The following is a 19,480-nucleotide window of genomic DNA, read 5'->3' as shown; positions in this document are numbered from 1 at the left end:
TCTTTTTGAACGTATTTTAATGTTAAAGTTCCCACAAATATGTTCTTGGTGATAGAATCTCAAATCACATCTTTAACCCATTTTTATTTTCTTTTAGAAATGTCAAGCTGTAAATCAGATATATGTATGAAAAGTGTTTGAAGAGGCAGAATTAATTACCATACTGGTCCCTTTCCTCTGAGAAATATGTAATAATAAACCTGAAATGTTACTTTATTACCTGGTTTGCTTTTCTTTGTGTTTCTTATGAAAAATCTATGAAAGTGATACAGAAGGGGAAGAAGATGATACTATCCACATGGGGAATGCCATCATGACCTTCTATGCAGCTTTGATCGACCTATTAGGGCGCTGTGCTCCCGAAATGCATGTAAGTGCCTTGGGGCCCAAGAACAAAAATCTTGGCTTATCTCTGTTAAGATATCCATAGCTGGCAAGATCACAAACGCATCCAAAACCAATCATCTTCATGCTCCATTAAAAATAATAGCTGCAGCCTAATTGCTGAACAAATGTTGGTTTAGTTGGAAATGTCTTGTTGGCTGTAAAAATTACTAATGAGATTTTGGTATGAGTTAATAGAATTAATAGGATAGTCAGTTACAGATATATCTCTACAACTCCACACACTTTAAGAAGGAAAGAACATATTTTTTCCCCATGGTAATGTGCTCTATTTTATTGCATGCAGCAAGCACCACTCTGATCAAGAGTTATTTCCTTGTACTATATTTAGTCCTTTTGAGAGGGCTGTGATGTCCTGGGCACTGGTTTAGGGAATAAAGGGGGTATAGGAGCATGTTAGGGGAAAGGAACGAGCCGTTTGGACCCTATTCTTTATTGTCTTCTTAAACTTTATGACCAAAATGAAATGAAGTTCATGGAACAATACTTAACGTTTACTCTGTAATACACCCTGATGTTTTCTACTTTATTATAATCTATTCTGTTTTTATTATATTAACTTTAATAATGCTATCCATGGCCCATACACATAGCTTCATGACCTGTTGATGGGTAAAAAGCAGGGTTTGAAATACACTGGCCAGTTCTGAGGGAGTAGGCACATACTCCTCCTGATGTGAGTATTAAGCTAGGGTGACTGATAAAACATAGCACTTTTCTCCCTCCTCTTCAGACCTATGATTTTACGGAGGATATGTTTGTTTGTTTGTTTTTGTCTCTTTTTTTTTTTTCACACCCATAGGTTAAAACTCTCTTGCTTTCTGGATGTAATCTTTTGCTAGGAACAGAGAGGAATCACAGGATGGAAAAATAGGATATTAGAAAACTGGAAGTCTGATCTTTTAAACAGCTTAACTTGCTGTCAGTGAGATTTTCATTATCGTAAATGGGAATAGATGATCAACACTTTGTGTGCCGATGGTGATTGTAGATAAAAACCTTTATGCTCTCAGTATTTATTCTTTTCCTGTTAAAGTAGAAGGTCAAAGGAATCACGAGAAAAATTATGCTAATAAAAAGATTTTTGTTCTATTAAGGGGGAAAATGACTAAGTGACTTACTAAAAGACTAACCTTGCCACTTAATGTATTCATCTTCAGCAACCATTAATTGGAGACCTCCGAGGTATCAGAAACTGTGCTGTGTGTCACAGTGGGGAAGGAAAAGACGCCCACTCTGGCTCTAGAAGCCTCCAGTCTATTCCAAAGTCTGGCTGAAATCTCTGACTGTGTCAGATCTACCATCTTCATAGATATTTCATTAGGCAATGACAGTCTAAAAGACTGTTAGGATCCACTTTCACTGTTCCCCGCCCCATGATAAACCCATCCTTGTGAGAAATTAGGGTAGATATATAGATGGTTGTACAATTACATTTTCATCACAAAACAAGGAAGAGGTTAAACCAATGATAAATATTAGTATATGTTGAGGCCCTAATGATAGTAATTTTTCCCTTTGTTTTGTATTATTGCTCATGTTCTAGATAAGTATTTATATGTAATGTTGGATAATAAGCATTCACAGACTTATCAGGGCATAGGGAACATATTCAGTATCCTGTGATAAACCATAATGAAAAAGAATATGAAAAAGTATGTATGTATATATGTACATATATATGTATACATATATATATATAATTGTAAAACTTTGCAGTAGAAATTAACATTGTAAGTCAACTATGTTTCCATAAAATAAAATTTTTAATAATGCAAGAAGAGTAAAATAATACCGCAAAGAGGATTAAAAGCCATTCTAATGGATGGATATACCTGCTGGCCTAAACTGTAGTATATGACTCAGTGTATGCTAAAGTCAATGAAAATTGTGTGAGAAAGTAAATATCTGTCTGTAAGCCTGCAATTGTGATTTCTGAGATCGTTTCAACTTTTTAAAAAAATCTTGATTAAAAAATTAAATATAATTTATTTACAATATTATGTTAGTTTCAGGTATTCCACATAGTGACTCAATTGTTACAGGTTAAACTCCATTTAAAGTTATTATAAGATATTGACTCTATTCCCTGTGCTGTACAATATATCCCTGGATCTCATTTATTTTATACATAATCATTTGTTTCCCTTCATTCTCTAACTGCATTTTCCCCCTCCACCTTCCCTCTCCCCATTGGTGTCCACTAGTTTGTTCTCTGTAACTGTGGTCTCTTTCTGTTTTGATATATTTGTTCACTTGCTTTATTTTTTAGATTCCACATATAAGTAATAATATACAGTATTTGTCTTTCTCTGTCTGACTTATTTTACTAAGGGTAATAGCTTCCAGGTCCATCCATGTTGTTGCAAATGGTAAAATTTCATTGTTTTTTATGGCTGAGTAATATTCCATTTTATATATGTACCACACCTTTATTTATCTGTTGATGGACATTTATTTTACTTCCATATCTAGGCAATTATAAATAATGCTGCTATGAAAAGCATTGAGTGCATATATCTTTTCAAATTAGTGTTTTTGTTTTCTTTGAATATATACCCAGGAGTGGAATTATTATAATCATATGGTGGTTCTGTTATGAAAGAGGTATAACTTTATAGATAGAAGTTACAAAAAATTATTTTAGACTTGGGATTCCCATTCTTCAGCTTTCTAGACTTAGAATTTCTAAAATTAGAATATTGATTTCACAAAGTTATTCTTTGGTCCTTTACTTTTCTGCTTGTAGTTGATTCATGCTGCAAAGGGAGAAGCCATCAGAATCAGGTCTATTTTGAGATCCCTAATTCCATTGGGGGATTTGGTAGGAGTAATCAGCATCGCTTTCCAGATGCCAACAATAGCCAAAGGTAAGGTGAACTTCCATTCTTTGTCATTCAGCAGGACGTTGCATGATGTGCTGTATTTAAAAAATATCTTCAGTACTCAGGGTTCTATTCCTGCGTCATATTTATAGTACATAACATTCTTAAAAAAAAAAAAAGATGAACTACAAAGTACATTGTTTTATAAAATACTTTCTATGTTCATTGTTTTTAAATAGCCATGTTTCCAAAGAGATTTTTTTTTTTTTCTTTTTTTGTCTTTTTGCTATTTCTTTGGGCCGCTTCCGCGGCATATGGAGGTTCCCAGGCTAGGGGTCTAATCGGAGCTGTAGCCACCGGCCTACGCCAGGGCCACAGCAACGCAGGATCTGAGCCGCGTCTGCAACCTACACCACAGCTCACGGCAACGCCAGATCGTTAACCCACTGAGCAAGCGCAGGGACCGAACCCGCAACCTCATGGTTCCTAGTCGGATTCGTTAACCACTGCGCCACGACGGGAACTCCCCAAAGAGATTTTAATGCTTGTTGAGGTGACATTTCAGGCAGTTTCCAGAGAAGAGGAACTAGGCACCTCAACTGTCTCATCTGATGTCTTACTAGCGTTCTTTTATCCCTTATTCCTCTAGGTCATTCTTGATGGCAGTTGACCTTAATTCACTCTTTTTGATAGTTTTCATGGTCACTCTTTTAGAATGCTTTTTTTCTAAAACAATGGTAGTACTTTTGACTTGGAGATTTAAAAATCCCAAATGTGTTAAAAGAAGTGGTCTTTTCCAGACTAAGGGAGGATATTTTTTTTTTTTAAAGATTTTCTTTTCCCTCATTTTGACGCAGTGTTTATGGTTCTTTAACAACATGTCATTTTTAGTTTAGAAACTGCTTGTGATTTGTTTGTTCAAGATTAACTCAGAACCTTGTAAAATAAAATCATCAGTCTCTAGACGATTTTATAGTCTCCTCTTACCCTGGCCTGGATAGAGTAGGCAGGAAGTGGGAGGGCTTGGGTGCTCCCCCAAGCTGAGCTGCTGCACTACAGCAGAAATGCAAACGGTCTGGACCCAAGGCCTAATTGCCTGTTGATAGTTCACTCTCTCTCTCCCCCATATAAAGAATCAAGCAGTTACTTACGGCGTCTAAAAGATAGGTTAAATCCCAAATTATACTTACTTCCCCTTTTTCCAATTTCATTTTTGTTGAGTTTCCAAGAGCTTATTGGATGTTGTTACATATATTATTTGTATCTGAACTTCTAATTTTTAGAATGAATACATAATTAGAAAGGAAGTGCATGTGATGACCCTATTCTTTCATTAATTTATGCCCCAGAGAAGATTAGCTGTAAATACTTCAGGTCTAGAATGAGGGGACCTCTACTTAACTGAAGACGGGCTACCCTACTTGCCAGCCTTAGGCTCCTTAGAAAGTGAAGCGTCATGTGTGCTTACCTTACACACCTACATCCTCTGGTGATATAACCATCCTCACTGAACACTTGTTCTAATTTTAGAGAAAGCTGGACTTTAAAAATTGTCCTGTAGCTTTTTTTTTGTCCCCACTTTAGGCAGTTTATCATTTTCTTGTATAGAAACAAACTCTCCTCATTTACCTTATTTTCACCACTCTTTTAACTGATGTTCCTTTAAATAACTAAAATATTTTGTCATTCTCCTACAATTTTGACCCACAAAACTGACACTCTCCGGAAAAAGATAATGATACCAGTGACACACAGATTAGGAAATAAAAAAGAACAAGATTTTATGGTTAAACTTTGTAATAACAAAGGACCAAAACCAAAAATATAAGAATGTCCAGATGTCCCCTTTCAGAATTGCCCCCAAAGTCTCAATATAACTAATTTTCCTCTGATTATCTGCCTTTAAGATTTTACAAGTGAGTTTTTTTCCTGTTTTGCTTAGTGATATTGTAATAATGATACCAGAAAGATGTTACCAGAATCCAGGTTCTTGTTCACGGCAGTCAAAGAATGAACTCCGTGAACACACAGGCAGCAAGCAAGCAAAGTCTTTATTAAAGGAAAGCAAATAGCTCCCAGGGCTGCTGCAACGGGGGAGAAGAGCCCCCTTTCTCTATTGTCCTGTAGGGGTTTTTATTCCTTAAAGATGGGGTGGGTACCAATGTGGGGTCCAGAAAGGTGTGGTTTTTCTCCCATTGGCCTTGCCCAATTACCTCTATCAGTCTTTGTCCAATAGAGGTTTTAGGGATGGAAATGTCCCCATAAGTTTGATGACTTCTTTGTTTTTCTCTTCCCTTGGACTAGGTCACCATTCCTCTCATTCCTTTTCTATCAGTTGAGGAGTGGGTTACAGATTATGGTCTATGTGGGGGAAGGCACATTTTCTATAGTAAGCAAGGTCCGTGGGGAGTTACTCTTTCTATAATAAAACAAGGCCTGTGGGGAATTAGTCTCTGGAGCCCTTAAACCATAAGTGTTAATCAATAGCCATATCAAAGAATGCATCAAAGCCCATGTTCCTACACTGACTACCTGAGTTAATATTCTGCCTCAATAACATTATGACCTTTTGGTCTTTTCTGTGAATATGCAGTATAATGCCTACCTTGAGTCTTAAAGGATTTGTGTGTGTGTGTGTGTGTGTGTGTGTGTGTGTGTGTGTGAATTATCACAGTTGCAATGAAAATGAGTTTTTAAAACACAGCCTTATTGGTCATTGTTAAATTGCTGCATTTCTCTCTCTTTTTTGGGAGCACCTGCAGCATACAAAAGTTTCCAGGCTAGGGATTGAATCCAAGCCACAGCTGTGGCAATGCCGGATCCTTAAGCCACTGTGCCACAGTGGGAACTTCCAAATTGCTGCATTTCTTTTAACCTCTTTTATTTTTATGGAGAATATAGACAGAAACCTGTATGTTTTTATTTTGCTGTGGTATGCATTTAAATAAGCTTAAAAACTCAGACCATCAGTATTTCTTCATATGTTTCAGTGACAAATCCGTTGTTTCTTTAAGTATCATGTTATCAGTGATAATTACTGTTATATGTTCTATATTTAATATGTGAAGTTTGTCTCTAAGTATTAGTACCCCCACCCTCAGTGTTAGCTAAGGCCTTTCTTTTAGAAATACACATTTTTCTTTTTTATTCTATAAAATTTAACATGTCACATTGTATCTTTAGACACAAAAAAGCATGGTGAACAAAATGTGGGATTATGAAAATTTAAACACTTTTATTAGACTTATCCTAGAACTAGAGGAGGGATAAGATGGGAGGTTGGGACTGATGTATATACACACTACTAAATCTGGGAGGAATGAAGAATAGGAACCTACTGTGTAGCACAGGGAAATCTGTTCAATATTCTGCAGTGACCTATATGGGAGAAGAATCTGAAAAGGAATGGATATGTGTATATGTATAACTAGTTCATGTTGCTGTACACTGGAAACTGACACAACTTTGTAAGTCATCTAGATGCCAATAAAATTTAATTCAAGAGAAGAAAAAGAAAGAAGGACGTGTTTAGAAAACTTAAGCAGCAAAGACCTAATCTCAGAAATAGATGTTCTCTTCCTGCAGCTCTTGGCCTGGACAGGCTTGGACAGGCTGTCTGAGACAGTGATTCTAGGTGGATGAATAACACAGGAACATCAGAGTAAAGCCACTGCAGCTGGCCCTGCTCTTTCCAGTCTAGTCTCCAGGAGTCTGCAAGGAGGCCAGTCCCAGTGTGTGGGAGGAGATGGTGAAAATAAAGCAGCAGCTGTAGCCAATCAATGGGTCTCAGTTCCCAGGCAGATGTAGTTGCAGCATTCCTTAGAGTGAATGTCCACCCGAATGAGTCTTTAAAAAAGAAATCTTATTTTAGGATCAATGAGTTACTTATCATTTCTTTCAGTACAGCTCTGGTTAGAATAATAGAATCCTGTAACTATAAATTACCCATGATTTTCTTATTATAGTTGATTTACAATGTTGTGCCAATTTCTGGTGTACAGCAAAGCAGCCCAGTCGTACACACACACACGCATGCACACATGTGTGCACGCACACACACACATGTATGACCCAATCATACATACATATACATTCTTTTTCTTGTATTATCTTCCATTGTGGTCTGGAGACTGGATATAGTTCCCTGTGCTATACAGTAGGTCTTCATTGCTTATCCCTTCTAAATGTAATAGTTTGCATCTACTAACGCCAAAACCCCCATGCATCCCACTCCCTTCCATCTCCCTCTTGGCAACCACAAGTCTATTCTCCTTGTCTGTGGGTCTGTTTCTGTTTTGTAGTAGGTTCATTTGTGCCGTATGTTGGAGTCTACATGTAAGTGTTTTATATATGGTATTTGTCTTTTTCTTTCTGACTTATTTCACTTAGTTTGAGAATCTCTAGTTGCTTCCATGTTGCTACAAATGGCATTAATTCATTCTTTTTTATGGCTCAGTAGTATTTTTTGTATGTATGTATCACCTCTTAATCCATTCATCTGTCAGTGAACATTTAGCTTGTTTCTATGTCTTAGCTATTGTGAAAAGTGCTGCAGTGAAAATAGGGGCACATGTATCTTTCTGAATTATAGTTTTGTTCAGATATGTGCTCAGAATTGGGATTACCGGATCATGTAGTAGTTCTACATTTAGTTTTCTGAGGAACCTCCATGCTGTTTTCCACAGTGGTTGTACCAATTTACATAGAATAAGATTTTTTTAGGAGAATGGAACTGGAATTTCTTATTAATTTTTTTTACATTTTATATAATGATTTTAATTTTTTTCACTATAGCTGCTTTACAGTGTTCTGTCAATTTTCTACTGTACAGCATGGTGACCCAGTTACACATACATGTATAGATTCTTTTTTCTCCCATTGTCATGCTCCATCATAAGTAACTAGACATAGTTCCCAGTGCTACACAGCAGGATCTCATTGCTAATCCATTCCAAAGGCAATAGTCTGCATCTATTAACCCCAAGGATCTCATTGCTTATCCATTCCAAAGGCCATAATCCTCATCTATCAACCCCAAGCTACCAATCCAGCCTACTCCTTCCCCCGCCCTCTTGGCTACCACAAGTCTATTCTCCAAGTCCATGAGTTGCTTTTCTGTGGAAAGGTTCATTTGTGCCATATATTAGATTCCAGATATAAGTGATGTCATATGTTTTTTTGTCTTTCTCTTTCTGACTTACTTCACTCAGGATGAGAGTCTCTAGTTCCATCCATGCTGCTGCAAATGGCATTATTTTATTCTTTTTATGGCTGAGTAATATTCCATTGTGTGTATACATCACATATTCCTAATCCAATCATCTGGCAATGGACATTTGGCTTGTTTCCATGTCCTGGCTATTGTGAATAGAGCTGCAGTGAACATTTGGGTGCATGTGTCTTTTGATTTTTATATAAAAATTAGATCATGATGATTTAACCTAAGGGTTAAATTAGCTTGGATTGGATTTTTAAATCCAGTTTTACTTAGTTTAAATCTAACTTTGCCAATGACTGGACATACAACCTTGGACAAGTTATTTAACTTCCCTAAAGGTCTTGTTTGAAGGGAAGATAATAATACCATCTTCAGAGTGTGCTTGTGAAATTATATAGTATTGTATCTGAAACATTCCTAGCACCATGCCTGACAGTAGTACAAATGGCAAGAGTTATTGTTCTTATTGTAATTATAGGATAGAAGGTATTAAGTGTATTAGTTACTATTATAATTACAAGGAATGGAAGTAATTTGGTATTAGTCTTTAATCTGAGTTTCTTTAAGACATTGTTATTTGTTCATTTTCATGATTCAAATATCAAATTCATTTATGGACTATGAATGAAAATTAAAATATTTTGACTACTCTTTCAGGATGGGTATGGTCATATATCATCTTTCCCTGGGTCATTTTTCCTTCAACATTGCTTCAGTATTAAACAGTCTGTGATATTATTTGTAGACTCTCACAGCATCTTATCAGCAGCAATTTGGCATAATTATCACATGGTCAAACAGAAAACAAGTCTGTTCTTCAGTATTTTTTTTTTTTTTTTTGGCCATGCCCATGGCACACAAAAGTTCCTGGGCCAGGTATGGAACCTCAGCCACAACAGTGACAATGCCAGATCCTTAAATCACAGAGCCATCAGGGAATTCCTCTAGTATTTTCAATTGGCACATAATTCCCTAATTCTTCACATCATTTATGCCCTCTGTGACTCTATGGAGTTAAACTAAGGAATTTACTCATCTATCTAGATATCAAGCATTGACAGTTGATAGAAAAAATAATATGACTCTCACATATGCTTTAAATGTTGATAAATGGTATTATGACTAATGAAACATTATCATTTGAGAGTTAAAGTAGTTCAAAGAGTTTATTCATCACTTCGTAATTGTCTAAGCCATAAATATGTAAATGTACCATGATTACCACATAAGGTATGTGAATTTTATTAATGTTTTCAAGAGGCACTTATTTGGGGTTTTTTAATATATAAAATGATTAGATTTCTTTCAGTGATTAATTAATTCAATTTGTCTAGGATCCGAATGCAGTCTTTTTTTTTAAATTACTCAATGAATTTTATTACATTTGTAGATGTACAACAATAATCACAAACAAATTTTATAGCATTTCCATCCCAAAACCTCAGTGCATCCCCCTACCCTACAACCTGTCTCATTTGGAAACCATAAGTTTTTCAAAATCTGTGAGTCAGTATCTGTTCTGCAAAGAAGTTCATTGTGTCCTTTTTTTAGATTCCTCATGTAAGCGATAGCATTTGATCTTGGTGTCTCATTGTCTGACTGACTTCACTTAGCATGATAATTTCTAGGTCTATCCATGTGCTGCAAATGCCATTATTTCTTTCCTTTTAGTGGCTGATTAATATTCCATTGTGTATATGTACCACATCTTCTTTATCCACTCCTCTATCAACAGACATTTAGGTTGTTTCCATGTCTTGGCTATTGTATATAATGCTGCAAGAACATTGGAGTATATGTGTCTTTTCGAGTCATGGTTTTCTCTGAATAGATGCCCAGGAGTGGGATTTCTAGATCAAATGGGAATTCTGTTTTTAGTTTTCTGAGGAACCTCCAATTTTCCAAAGTGGTTGTACCAATTCACATTCCCACCAACAGTGTAATAGAGTTCCTCTTTCTCCACACCCTTTCTAGCACTTATTGTTTGTAGACTTTTTTATGATGGCCATTCTGGCCAGTGTAAGATGGTACCTCATAGTGGTTTTGATTTGCATTTCTCTAATAATTAGTGACGTTGGACATGTTTTCAGGTGTTTTTTGGCCATCTGTATGTCTTTGAAGAATTGTCTGTTTAGATCTTCTGCCCATTTTTTTGATGGGGTTGTTCATTTTTTTTGTATGGAGCTGCAGAAGGTGTTTATAAATTTTGGAGATTAATCCCTTGTCATTTGATTCATTTGCAAATATTTTCTCCCATTCTGTGGGTTTTCTTTTCATTTTGTTTTGGGTTCCTTTGCTGTGCAGAAACTTTCAAGTTTAATCAAGTCCCATTTGTTTATTTTGGTTTTTATAGTCATTACTCTAAGAGGTGGATCTGAGAAGATGTTGCTCTCATTTATGTCAGAGAGTGTTTGGCCTATGTTTTCCTCTAGGAGTTTTATAGTATCTGATCTTATATCTAGGTCTTTAATCCATTTTGAGTTTATTTTTGTGTATGGTGTTAAGAAGTGTACTGATTTCATTCTTCTACATATGGCTGTTCAGTTATCCCAGCACCACTTATTGAATGGGCTGTCTTTTCTCCATTGTTTATTCTTGCCTTCTTTGTCATAGATTAGTTAACCGTAGGTGTATGGGTTTAATTCTGGGCTTTCTGTCCTGTTCTACTGATCTATATGTCTGTCTTTGTGCCATGACCATATGGTTTTGATGACTGTTGCTTTGTAGTATAGTCTGATGTCCAGGAGCCTGATTCCCCCAGCTCCATTTTTCTTTTTCAGGATGGCTTTGGCTATTCTGGGTCTTTTGTGCTTCCAAACAAACTTTAAAATACTTTGTTCAAGTTCTGTGAAAAATGTCTTTGGTAATTTGATAGGGATTGCATTGAATCTGTAGATTGCCTTGAGTAGTATAGTCATTTTGATAATATTGACTCTTCCAATCCAAGAGCATGGTGTATCTTTCCATCTGTGTCATCTTGGATTTCTTTCATCAGCATCTTATAATTTTCAGAGTACAGGTCTTTTGTCTCTTTAGGTAGGTTTATTCCTAAGTATTTTATTCTTTTTGATGTGATGGTAAGTGGGATTATTTCCCTAATTTCTCTTTCTGATCTTTCATTATTAGTATGAAATGCAGTTAATTTCTGTGTATTAATTTTGCATCCTGTCACTTTGCCAAATTCATGGATGAGCTCTAACTGTTTTCTGATAGAGTCTTTAGGATTCTCTATGTATAGTATCATGTCATCTGCAAATAGTGATAGTTTTACTTCTTCCTTTCCAATTTGGATTCCTTTTATTTCTCTTACTTCTCTGATTGCCGTGGCTAGGACTTCCAAAACTATGTTGAAAGAGGCTCTCATGTTGAAAAGAGTGCAAACCTTGCCTTTCCTAGTTTTACAGTTTGGATTTTGGATGCCTTTTTGTTTCTTTCTCAGTAGCTGTCTTAATGCTATATTCTAATCATATACTATATTCTAATCATTTGTAGTTAGCAAGTGGATGCCTAGGAGTTTTCTGGTGTCTTAGTGCGTTAAGAATCCAGCATTATCACTGCTGTGGCTTGGCTTCAGTCCATGGCCTGAAAACTTCCACATGGCTTGGGAGCAACCAAAAGCAAACAAATGCATGCTCAAATAACATTGGAATGAGGTTGGATTTACATTGCACTGCCGTATTTCCTCAGCCAGTTCCTAGCACTTGCTTGTGGGAATAGAAGAACAGAAAGCCCTGCAGCTGATGACTTTATCTAAAACATAAGAAGGTTGGAAACTAACCATTTGTCATTGTGTCCTAAATGGCACGGCCATTAACAACAATCTGTTACCTTCTCTCTTGTAGATGGCAATGTGGTGGAGCCTGACATGTCTGCGGGGTTTTGCCCAGATCACAAGGCAGCCATGGTTTTGTTCCTTGACAGGGTCTATGGAATTGAGGTTCAAGATTTCCTCCTCCATCTTCTTGAGGTTGGCTTTCTGCCAGATCTCCGGGCTGCTGCTTCTTTAGATACGGTAATAATTTGAGCAATTAACTTCCATGACTTTTGACACTTTAATCATTGCCTTTTGATATTCTTTAATTGATTTACTCATTCATTCATTTATTGTCACCAAATATTTATTGAGTGCTCTTATATTTATAGGCAAGCAGAGGGTAAACAGAAAATAGACTAAAAACTCAAGGAATTCACTGAATAGTGGAGAAAATGGACAACCTTGAGAGTTAGATGAGAATTCTGGAGTTCCCACAGTAGCACAGCAAGTTAAGAATCTAGATTTGTCTCTGCAGCAGCATGGGTTTAATCCTCAGCCCAGCACATTGGGATAAGTAAGAATCTGGCATTGCTACTGCTGTAATATAGGTCACAGCTGCAGTCTGGGTTTGATTCCTAGCTTGGTAACATTCATGTGCCACGGGTGCGGCCAAAAAAGAAAGAGTAAGATGAGATGCAATGGAAGATGATAAGTTTATGTAGTTTATGTAGTCCTGATTCATGAGTTCACAATGACTCCTATTCACTTCTAAATTTACATGAACAATTATGCATCTCAATAAAAGCAATTAAAATATTAAGAAGGTTTAATAGACATTGTTAAGTCATGCTAATTACAGTGTCATCGTGGTGTCTTCATTTGTTAATGTACATACAGTTTCACATGTGTCCTGTGAATCCAGGGGCCTCTATGGAGAATCTGCCATTATTGGTATAAATGTTCTACCATTTGAAACATTATAAAATAAGCCAAAGCTGTAAATGTTATAGTAGCTATAATAATACCTCCTTTTATTTTTCAACTAAATGAGTCTTTTTGATATCAGAGGAAATCAGATCTTGGGTTGGCACTTGGTCCCTCATTTATGAGAAAAGAATCATAAAAGTGAAACTACATTTTTTTTTGTTTTTTTTAGTTTTTTTTTAGTTGTTTTCATGTGGCATTCTGAACCTCAGTGGTCCAGTTTATAATCTGGCAAAGGTAGTCAGCCTTTGACTGTTGATGCTGATGGACATGAACAAAAATACAAATCATATTAGTAGATAGAATTTAGAAGGAATTTATGAATTTGAGATCTAATATGAGAATAACCCCCTTTTTCTCACCTCTGCTAGAAAGGGAAGCACTCACATTATTTGATGTCATTAGTGACTTCATCTTTCATCCATCCTATGCTTGATATTTTTTGCAGAACATGAACCTCTTGGCTCTTAGAAGAGATAGCTGTTACTTCATTCATTTTTATCTGTTGTGAGCAATTGAAGATTTTTTTTATTGTTTTTCGTGGTGACAAAGCATATGAAACCACAGTTAAAGCTGTAACAGAGGAATACATTTCCATGTCATATATTTGTGTCATTTTCTAGATAGTGAAATTGTGTGTCAAAACATGGATCCTTTTTATTTTCTTTATGGCCACAGCCATAGCATATGGAAGTCCCCTGGCCCAGGGATTGAATCTGAGCTGCAGCTATGACCTATACCACTAGTGCAGCAATGCAGGATCCTTTAACCTACTGCACCGGGCTGGGGATCGAAACTGTGCCTCTGCAGCAACCCGAGCCACTGCGGTTGGATTCTTAACCCACTGCGCCACAGTGGGACCTCCAACATGTGGATCCCTTTGAAAGTTGTCTCCTGCTCAACGCAAATGACTGTCTCCTCTCTGATTCATTTTTAGGCCGCTTTGAGTGCTACAGACATGGCCCTGGCCCTCAATCGGTACCTGTGCACAGCCGTGCTGCCTCTATTAACGAGGTGTGCTCCCCTTTTTGCGGGCACTGAGCACCATGCCTCCCTCATTGACTCGCTCCTTCACACTGTGTACAGACTTTCTAAGGGCTGCTCACTTACCAAAGCTCAGCGGGATTCCATAGAAGTGTGTTTACTCTCCATTTGCGGGTGAGTGGGCGATGAGGTATCTACCAAGTTTCTTCTTCTTTAAGAAAGAGAATTGACTCACTCTGTGGTTCATGAGAAAGAGTTATGAATGCTGGTAACCATTTCTGGGTCAAAGAAAAAATTAGTTCATTTTATGGATTATTGCGTGAGTATTACCAGAGCACCCTTGCTCCTGGTCCAGTTCAGGAGTGTTCCCCTAAGGCTCTCTCTGGCTATCTAGTCATTGGATATAGGGTTGGACCGATGATGTTCTGGATGTTGGCGGGTGAGGTGACTGTGTAAGAAGACCCTGGACACGTTAGTGTGAGTTAATAGATCCTCCCCTTTCGATGGATGATAGTTTTTAACCCCTCTTCCAGAAGAGAAAAGAAAGAGACTTATTAAAATAATATATTAAAACAATATTAGAATATTATCAATGTGTGGCAGTCATGAAGACTGATTATTTCCTCCAGCCTGGAATTCTGCTTCCTAGAGATAATTGTGTTTGAAGGTCTTACTCTGAAAACCAGAAACCTGTCTCCTCCTTGTGAAGTTCTGATGGTGAAAGTGACAGTTTCTCAGGCCCCTAGCTAGGGTAATGGTTTCCTTCTAATTGACAGGAGTTGTTGGAGGTAAAACCTTGTGGCCTTCCAGTATGTTGGTGAAGGGAGGTTTTTTACTCACCGTCCAAAGGGTGTACAGGTTTGGGAGCCAGATGGGACTGAGGGAAGTTAAAAAAAAAAAAAAATAGGAAATTAGTTCATACTCTGATTTTAGTTCCCTGACCCTAAAAGTCTGTAAAATGGGATCAAAATATCTATCGCACAGACTTTTTTGTGAATGTTAAATGAGGTAAAGCCCGGGATTGCCCAACACAGTAAATGTCCACTATGTGTTAGTTTTTTTTCCCTTCCTCCTCTGGCAGAATTTCTGTCTCAGTCTTTTTCTCTTCCTCTTGTTCCCCTTCTTTCTTTCTGCTTCTAATCTAGTCCCTGGAGACCCTCTAGTGGAGTGAGGGGAAGAAATTTTGCTAAATGAACAGAAATAGTGAGGTCTACAGTTGTGAGTAGTGAAAAGGGGCGGGACAGAAAGGAGAATCTCCTGCAACAAATAAGGATCAGTCTTCAGATCACAGGGCTAGAGAGGGGTTGGAAATGTAACCTTTTATAAAATGATGTAACTGTGGGTTAATCTTTGGACTAGGAACCCCTAAAATGAATATCGTCTGGAGAGAGATGGAGGCCCAAGGCCTTGGCCTGTGTAACCTAGTCTAATGAATTATCTACTTAAACATGGTCAGATGTTCATTATTAAAATTAGCTTTGTTCCACCAGCCAATTGAGACCTTCCATGATGCAGCACTTGCTCAGAAGATTAGTGTTTGATGTCCCATTATTAAATGAACATGCAAAGATGCCTCTTAAGGTAAGTGTAGGAAATGTTTGCTGTCATTTGATTCCTGGGTCTTCTGCCTTTGTTTCCTATTACAATATGCACATCTCTTAGATTTATCATATTTGATCATAGATGCTGGAAAAAATTTCTTCCAGTTATTGAAATGGGCATAAAACGTGCACATCAACATAAAGTAAACAAGTAATAAAAGACCATAGAAAATCCTAAAATTGGTTTACTCTAAGTCAGTGGAAATGGAAATCAGTGGGGAAAAATGGGCCACAAGAGAAAGGGGGGGACCAAGATATTCTTAGGCTGGAAAACATGGTAATAAGCCTGGCCTTAAGTATTAACAACCTCACAAGATAAAGAGCAGGCTTTAAAAACAATGTGTTCGAAGTTGCGAATCAAATGACAACTTCCTAATATCATTTTATAAGGGTCAAAAATAATCTTTTCTGTAGATGCATTTACAGTTTGTCACAGAATATAGAAAAGTCCCTGACATTTTTCTCTGCACATCCCTATTATCCTGTTTATGTGTCTCATTCTGTCTTAGTGATTTGGGACTATTTTCATGTCATCTCATATCCCAGTCCAGATTTAGGATTAAGATATTACATGTATACTGGAGTTCCTATTGTGGCTTAGTGGAAACGAACCGGACTAGTATCCATGAAGGTGCAGGTTCAATCCCTGGCCTCGCTCAGCGGGTTAAGGATCCAGTGTTGCTGTGAACTGTGGTGTAGGTTGCAGAAGTGGCTTGGATCCTGTGTTGCTGCGACTGTGGTGTGAGCTGGGAGCTGCAGCTCCAATCTGACCCCTAGCCTGGGAACTTCCATATGCCACAAAGCAAAAAAAAAAAAAAAAAAAAAAAAAGATAATTAGATGTGTACTAATACATGATCAGGAGCTTGGTCTATGCATGGAGGTTGTTGCCCTGTAATGGACTTTTTGTAGGTGACAGTTCTGCTCTGCCACCTAGTAAGCATCATTTTTTTCTCTTGACCACTCAGCAGTGCCATGAAAAGAGGTTTGAGGTAAAAATGAGCTACCATTTCTGGAACTGCTCTTTTATGCTAAACATACCTAAATATTTAACAAAATACCCTTTCTGTATGAAAATTGATTTTGGTTGAATAAACTTAGAGAAGTGAGTGAATTATGTAAAGTAAATTATATCCTTTCTAAAAATCCCATTTTTATAGGTTTTATCATGTACAGTCCTGCTTGTCATGCAAAATTCTCTTGATACAAATGAGCTGGTAGACACCTGAAAAACATACATTTTCACTTAATGTGACAAACCTCTTTGTGTTAGAGATATTCCCATGTTCCTTCAAGCAAATTAGATCTCAATTTTTCATCATTTGAGATTCCTAAATTATGTGTGTATATATGTTTTGTAACTGAAAGAGAGACCAAATGAGAAGAAATATTTTTACAGTAAGAGATGTAGATAGCTTTAAAAAGGGTAACCCTCATCAGTTTATTTCCCCCTTAGATACAGGAAAAGAATCCAAAAATTTAAAGTTGATTCAGGAGTTCCCATCGTGGCACAGCAGAAACAAATCTGACTAGGAACCATGAGGTTGCGGGCTCAATCCCTGGCCTCGCTCAGTGGGTTAAGCATCTGGCATTGCTGTGAGCTGTGGTGTAGGTCACAGACATGGCTTGGATCCTCCTTTGCTATGGCTGTGGCATAGGCCATCAGCTGTAACTCCAATTCACCCCCTATCCTGGGAACTTCCATATGCCCTGGGTACAGTCCTAAAAAGAAAAAAAAAAAGTTGATTCATGAAGATCATTTTATGTATTCGGCAAGTAGTTGTAAATATTTGTTAGTGTATAAATCCAGAACATATTGTCGAAAGAGTTACCCAGTAATTGAAAAATTCTGTTCACATCTTTGAACTTTTAGTTTAGTCCTTTAAAATATGTCTAGGTAAAAATCTTAAGCAATATAAGATAATAAATTACATCCCACACCACCAAAGAAATATAAAGAAATGATTGAAGTAGGGCAGTTTGGGAAGTTTACTTAGAGATGTAAGTTCTGAGGCAAATTGTGAGGTGTGGTGATTAAGGAAGGGGAAAAAAGGAAGCAAAAATATTCAGAGAATCTCTTCCCTGGGAATGCACATTTTAGGTGCTGCATCCTAGAGATATTTCCATGTGCCTCTGGGTCATCTTGACATCAGTTCTTTTTTTATATGTGTGGATTCATGGGGATAATAAGTCATAAAATTGTGAGTAAATGATAGCAACTAAAGTAGAACTCAGGGATACACAGATACCCTAACAACCTCCTAAAGGATGCTGTTCAAGATAGACTTATTTGTGAAATTGGGCATTTGGTCTTCAAACTGTGATGAGCATTAATTTTTAAAGAGGCATCATCTACAAGGTAATTCTATTCTCCAAAAGAATCTGTATGAGATTGAGCAATTTAATTTCAGTTGGCCTTATTAAGTGACAGTAAATGCCCTTTGGGAAGAAATGGAAAAACTGCCAGAGGTGTCTTAGCTCAGTTCTCTTATAATTGTTTTCCCACCTAGCTGCTGACAAATCATTACGAAAGATGCTGGAAATATTACTGCCTGCCTGGAGGGTGGGGAAACTTTGGCGCTGCCTCAGAAGAAGAACTGCATTTATCAAGAAAGTTGTTCTGGGGCATTTTTGATGCCCTGTCTCAAAAGGTAATTTAATATTTTGGGGCTTTATTTGGTAAAATAATTAGAAAGCTATGGCCTCAAGATAAGATAGTATTCCTAGTAGAATCATGAAATGCTCTCTTGACTTATCAAGACTTGACGTAGTTTTCTTCTTTCTTTTGATTTATAACAAATGTTGAACATGCAGTTTATGTTGACTTTTCATAATCGTAATGATCATGTGTTCTATGTGGTCAGAACACTTTTTGACTTTAAAATGGCTAAGCATTTTAAGAAATTATGCATGTGGGTTAAGTTTGCTTTGGGCTTATTTGGACTCAAACCCTCTCTGGTCAGTCACCTCCGCAATCTTAGAAGCCTGAAGAAATCCTACCAAATATAAAAATAATAAATATTAAATCTCATAAAATTGTCATATTCCAGTGGCCTTACTGACTTTCCACACTTGGCTGCTATGGCGATTTAAGTATCCCACTCAGTGTTACTTAGGTACGTGACATTCCCTTAAAGTTGCCATATGTACAGTGAATAGTTCAGATACTTTCGGAGAACTGGATCATAGTGTTTCAGAGAAAATCAGAACAACGTGCTTTGTATGCTTACACTTAACTTATTAATCAAAATCAGTTCAAATTCCCAAACAGACACCATCACGTGACCTGAATAGTATAACCAGAAGTTTGCTACATAATGAGGGAAGTTAATCTGTGATGATGTTTGGCAGCTATTTTCACTGTTTTTCCTTGTTGAATTGCTTTTGCTAAACTGAGAGGCCTTTTACATAGAAGGTATTTTTAGAAGAACTTGCAGCTTTAATTTAAAATTGTGAAATAGGGAGTTCCTATTGTGGCGCAGCAGAAACGAATCTAACTAGGAACCATGAGGTTGTGGGTTCAGTCCCTGGCCTCGCTCAGTGGGTTAAGGATCTGGCGTTGCCGTGAGCTATAGGGTAGGTCGCAGATGGGGCTTGGATCTGGCGTTGCTATGGCTCTGGTGTAGGCGCGCAGCTACAGCTTGGATCAGACCCCTAGCCTGGGAACCTCCATATGCCGTGGGTACAGTCCTAGAAGAAAAAAAGTAAAGT

The 19,480-nt window shown here is 37.3% G+C and overlaps 1 protein-coding gene across 19 annotated transcripts in view; it reads left to right on the top strand.

The window, feature by feature from the left end:
• RYR2 (ryanodine receptor 2) overlaps positions 1-19,480 on the top strand; it is a 745,790-nt gene that overhangs the window by 540,349 nt on the left and 185,961 nt on the right. For all 19 annotated transcript variants that reach the window (XR_014827812.1, XR_014827813.1, XR_014827814.1 and 16 more), the window contains 6 exons: positions 265-370; positions 3,155-3,275; positions 12,291-12,460; positions 14,124-14,344; positions 15,661-15,751; positions 18,280-18,420. Coding sequence is in view for 11 of the 19 variants with exons in the window: in XM_084996827.1 (XP_084852953.1) it covers positions 265-370; positions 3,155-3,275; positions 12,291-12,460; positions 14,124-14,344; positions 15,661-15,751; positions 18,280-18,420 (850 nt within the window). In the remaining 8 variants the exon portion in view is untranslated. The remainder of the gene's footprint in view (positions 1-264; positions 371-3,154; positions 3,276-12,290; positions 12,461-14,123; positions 14,345-15,660; positions 15,752-18,279; positions 18,421-19,480) is intronic.

The sequence above is a fragment of the Sus scrofa genome, chromosome 14, assembly GCF_054392235.1.
Source record: "Sus scrofa isolate SSC_HxYL_T2T_F1_AM1 chromosome 14, Sscrofa_HxYL_maternal_Yorkshire_Landrace_v2.0, whole genome shotgun sequence".
Taxonomy (NCBI): Eukaryota; Metazoa; Chordata; class Mammalia; order Artiodactyla; family Suidae; genus Sus; species Sus scrofa.
The sequence above is the reverse complement of the archived record's forward strand: the minus strand, read 5'-3'. Positions and strand labels throughout refer to the sequence as shown.